This window comes from Bubalus kerabau, chromosome 9 (genome assembly GCF_029407905.1).
Source record: "Bubalus kerabau isolate K-KA32 ecotype Philippines breed swamp buffalo chromosome 9, PCC_UOA_SB_1v2, whole genome shotgun sequence".
Lineage (NCBI taxonomy): Eukaryota > Metazoa > Chordata > Mammalia > Artiodactyla > Bovidae > Bubalus > Bubalus kerabau.
In genome coordinates, this window is record NC_073632.1 from 104,020,274 (window position 1) to 104,024,491 (window position 4,218).

At 40.8% G+C, this 4,218-nt stretch overlaps 1 protein-coding gene across 1 annotated transcript; it reads left to right on the forward strand.

The window, feature by feature from the left end:
• Nucleotides 1–1,188: 1,188 nt before the first annotated feature.
• Nucleotides 1,189–2,805, forward strand: LOC129619490 (c-Myc-binding protein-like). Its single transcript, XM_055534710.1, has one exon. The coding sequence runs from the start codon at nucleotides 1,189–1,191 to the stop codon at nucleotides 1,498–1,500; it is 312 nt and encodes a 103-aa protein (XP_055390685.1). The 3' UTR covers nucleotides 1,501–2,805.
• Nucleotides 2,806–4,218: the final 1,413 nt, after the last annotated feature.

Here is a 4,218-nt window from a genome sequence, read left to right on the forward strand (position 1 = left end):
ACTGCCTGTAAAATATAGACCCCTGGGCAAATTGTATCACACATTGATCTTTGAAAGAATGTTAATTGCAAAAGAATAAACACATCTCCAGCAGAGAGAAGAGGCCTCTACCTTCCAGGCTGACTGTACAGACTTGTATCCATGCAAGCATCTCTCAGAGCCATAAACCCAGATCTATTTACAGTGTGCTGTGCATTCCATTGAGTCAGGCCAACGGAATGTGTGGCTCCAAGTTCCCAAGTGTGATGTGCGGTCTAGAGGGTCCTGGAGTTAATGTGCTGATGCTTTTGTGTAATTAAATCAATACCGACATTTTCAAGGCAGGGAAGGAGACATTCTTATTACGGAAAATCTCAAACATAAACAAGAGAGAAAACTAGAGGATGAGTCCTCCTTTGCCCACTGTTCAATTTTAATAATATTTAACAATCCCAATATTTTACTGATCTTTGTTTGCTTTTTCCACCTCTCTCGCTCTCTATCTCTCTCTCTCTCACACACACACATATATACACTTTTTTTTCTGAACTATTTTAAAATATATCTCAAGATGCAGACGTAGAAAATGCACTGTGGACGCAGTGAGGGGGAGGAAAGGGTGGGACGAATTGAAAAAGCAGCATTAACATATGCACACTGCTGCTGCTGCTGCTAAGCTGCTTCAGTCGTGTCCGACTCTGTGTGACCCCATAGATGGCAGCCCACCTGGCTCCCCCGTCCCTGGGATTCTCCAGGCAAGAACACTGGAGTGGGTTGCCATTTCCTTCTCCAATGCAGGAAAGTGAAAAGTGAAAGTGAAGTCACTCAGTCATGTCAGACTCTTAGCGACCCCATGGACTGCAGCCTACCAGGCTCCTCTGTCCATGGGATTTTACAGGCAAGAGTATTGGAGTGGGTTGCCATTGCCTTCTCTGAACATATATACACTACCATATGTGAAATAGAGAGCTAGTGGGAAACTGCCGTATAACACAGGGAGTCCAGCCCGGGGCTCGGCCATGACCTCCAGGGGTGGAGTAAGGCTCCTGAGGAAGGGGATATATGTATACTTATAGCTAAATCACTTCATTGTACAGCAGAAACTAATACAATATTGAAAAGCAATTGTACTCCAGTTTTTTAAAAAATTGGTAGAGTAATAATAACCAAAATAATAACATCTCAAGTGAAAAAAAAATAAAGCAGATTATGGCCCATTACAAAGCCACCGACTCGAAGCACGAGCAGTTCTGGAGGTACTTGGAGAAGTCGGGGGTGCTGGACACGCTGACCAAGGTATTGGTAGCCTTATATGAAGAACCAGAGAAACCTAATAGTGCTTTGGATTTTTTAAAGCATCACTTAGGAGCTGCCACGCCAGAAAATCCAGAAATAGAGCTGCTTCGCCTAGAATTGGCAGAAATGAAAGAGAAATATGAAGCTATTGTAGAAGAAAATAAAAAACTGAAAACAAAGCTTGCTCAGTATGAACCACCTCAGGAGGAGAAACGTGCTGAATAGGATTCTTCTCAGTTGAAAAGACACTGAAAAAAATGGTTTTGTATGACTCGAATAGTTTGTACAGTATATAATCTTTTCTGAACAGATGCTATAGCACTCTTTTAAATATGTTAAATTCACCTATCACACGTTAACTGTTATAAACACATATACTTAGAATCACCAATAAAAACTCAGTATAACTTTCTTTGGGTCTTAAAAAAGCAGGAGAATCAAAAGTGAATCCTGGAAAGAAAAAAAAAATATATAAACACAGCCATCGAATTCATTACCTTAAAAGACATTCTATCAGTCTGACCAGGAATGATGGTACTGGTTGTATTTTAGCCAAGGAAGTTTAGCACAGAGCTATTCCTTGGTTTAGCTCAGGATTATGAGTACAGGTACAGTCATTCTTTAAAATGAAGATGACACTGTGGTTTTATATTCTCTGTAGGCAGCTGGAGAGATCTGTGTGATACACGATGCTGTTTCATGGGGGTCTCATGAATCTTCTGCTCTTGTTTATATTAGGTGGAACGAATGACTCTTTGCCACCACTTTGCCTTAGATAACTGTGTGTCTGCCAGTATGAACTCTGACACCACCTTTCCTTCTATGCAATCATGCCCTATCTGATACTGTTGCCTTGCTTTACTGTGCTTCCCTGGGTCCCAGTTGCACATTGGCCTTTCTGTGTTGTTTTTCAATTTCCTGTAATAGCAGTTACCCTGACTGTAATTTATATAAAGAGGATCACACTGTTCCCCTGCCTTACTTAGTTGCTTAGCGGAACACAGAACAGAGGCAATATAAAATTCTGGGTTCACGCACAAGCCTGGATGACAAGGGGAATGAGCCATATATTGTGGAAAATTATAGTTTGTGGGTATAATTATATAGTGCTTTTTCCCCCTCAAAGTATTTTTCTAGCTTTGAATTCATTTTATCTTCATTATCCCTGTGAAGTAGGTAGGCAAGTGTGAGGGGAGGTGGGGTGCTGAATCTTTAGGCCAAAGACAGATACGACTACCAATTATTTACCAATTGTAGAACCTTGGGCACATTAGTTAATTGCTCCAAGATTCACTTTCCTCATCTGTCAAATGAAAATAATATCTGTGCTGCCTACCTCACAGGGTTGTTGTGAGGGTCAAATGGAATGTATATGAAAGATTTGTAAATGGTAAAGCACTATATTCTTGTTTGTTAGTCCTTTTTCCTTTCTTGGAAGACCTACAGTCAGATGTTTTTGTGTTGTTCTTCACTTCTTTGCCTTATTGATTGATTAGCATTATTAAGAAGTAGCCCTATTTCATGTACTTTGTCCCCAGTGTTACAGAAATGTCCTTATTTTTTGGTTAAAACACACAGAGAAAACCATACAATGAAAGCTGGTTTTTAACCAGCAGAAGCCTCAGCACCTGCTGGAAGCTGTGACCAAGCCAATTATAAGGGCATCTTAATTAGTCACAGTGGCAGGAATGTGGCAGTGGTCTGTCTCTTCCAGTCACAGGTTTGTTTTTGTAGGGGAATCAGATATGGCTGGAAGAACATTTACTTGAATTGGTTTATCTTTTACCAGTTTGAGTGCCTCCTACAGGGACAGCAGTGGGCTGAGTATTATAAAGATGAATGACTTGAAGTTAACTATAAGACATGTATATAATCACAATGTGGGATAGGATGTGCTAAGAACGATAAATAATAATAAAACATGGCCTCGTGGGGGGTTTTGGAAGAGAGGGAGACATGGCTTCTTTAAGCAGTTGGTGTCGTAGTCCCTTTGTGGACAGGCAAGTAGAAATTTTTTCTGGCAGCCAACCCTTATTTGCCTTTTTCCCTAATGAGACTGGTATTAATAATTATGTAAATCAGATGATTGTCTCCTGTACCATCCTTTTGAAAAATGGCAACCTGTGAGTTGGATAATCAGACTCTTGGGGGGAACTGACATGTTTACACTGCTGTATCAGTCAGTGCTATGTAAGAGCTCAGGGTGAGCCTGGCCTCTGCAGGTCCTCTTCAACATTTCTATCAAGGATCTGGATGAAGACAGTACACATGATGCTCAGTGGAGTAAAAAAAGGATCCGATCTGTTCAGTTCCTGCTGTTCCAGCTGCCTTATCTGTAAAATGTAGATTTCATATCTTGCCTATCTCACAAGGTGTTCTAAGGATTAAATTAAATATAATGGATGTAAAAAGTAAAAAAAAAAAAAAAAAAAGAAAAAAAAAGAAAGCATATCTCATGTATCATGCCATTTTGCATGTCAATATTTCAGAAGACATCTCTAACTGATAGCATGAATTTTTCCATGATTGCCTTTACAGTCACACCTAACAAAATCAGCGAGGCTTCCCTATTACCAGTTAGTATCCGCTTTATATTTAAATTTCCCCAATTGTTTCAGAGACGCCTTCTTGTATTGGTAGTTACAATGTTGGAATTGCTACCCAGACCAGTCCTGTGTTGCTATGGTTGTGGGTCTAATCCAACAATTTCAAGCTCTCCATCCCCTTTGACTTCCTTCCATCCCAGTGGCAGAGCCAGAGGGCAAAGAGACATACAATTCAGTTCAGTTCAGTTCAGTTCAGTCGCTCGGTCGTGTCGGACTCTGCAACCCCATGAATTGCCGCACGCCAGGCCTCCCTGTCCATCACCATGCAGTGTTTCCTTTATAATATTACGGTTCGTCACCCTTTCCAGTGTTCAAAGCTGAACTCGATGTGAGCGCC

What these genes read in the sequence shown, in the direction of transcription:
- LOC129619490 (XM_055534710.1), top strand. Translation starts at nt 1,189, where the DNA reads ATGGCCCATTACAAAGCCACCGACTCGAAGCACGAGCAGTTCTGGAGG.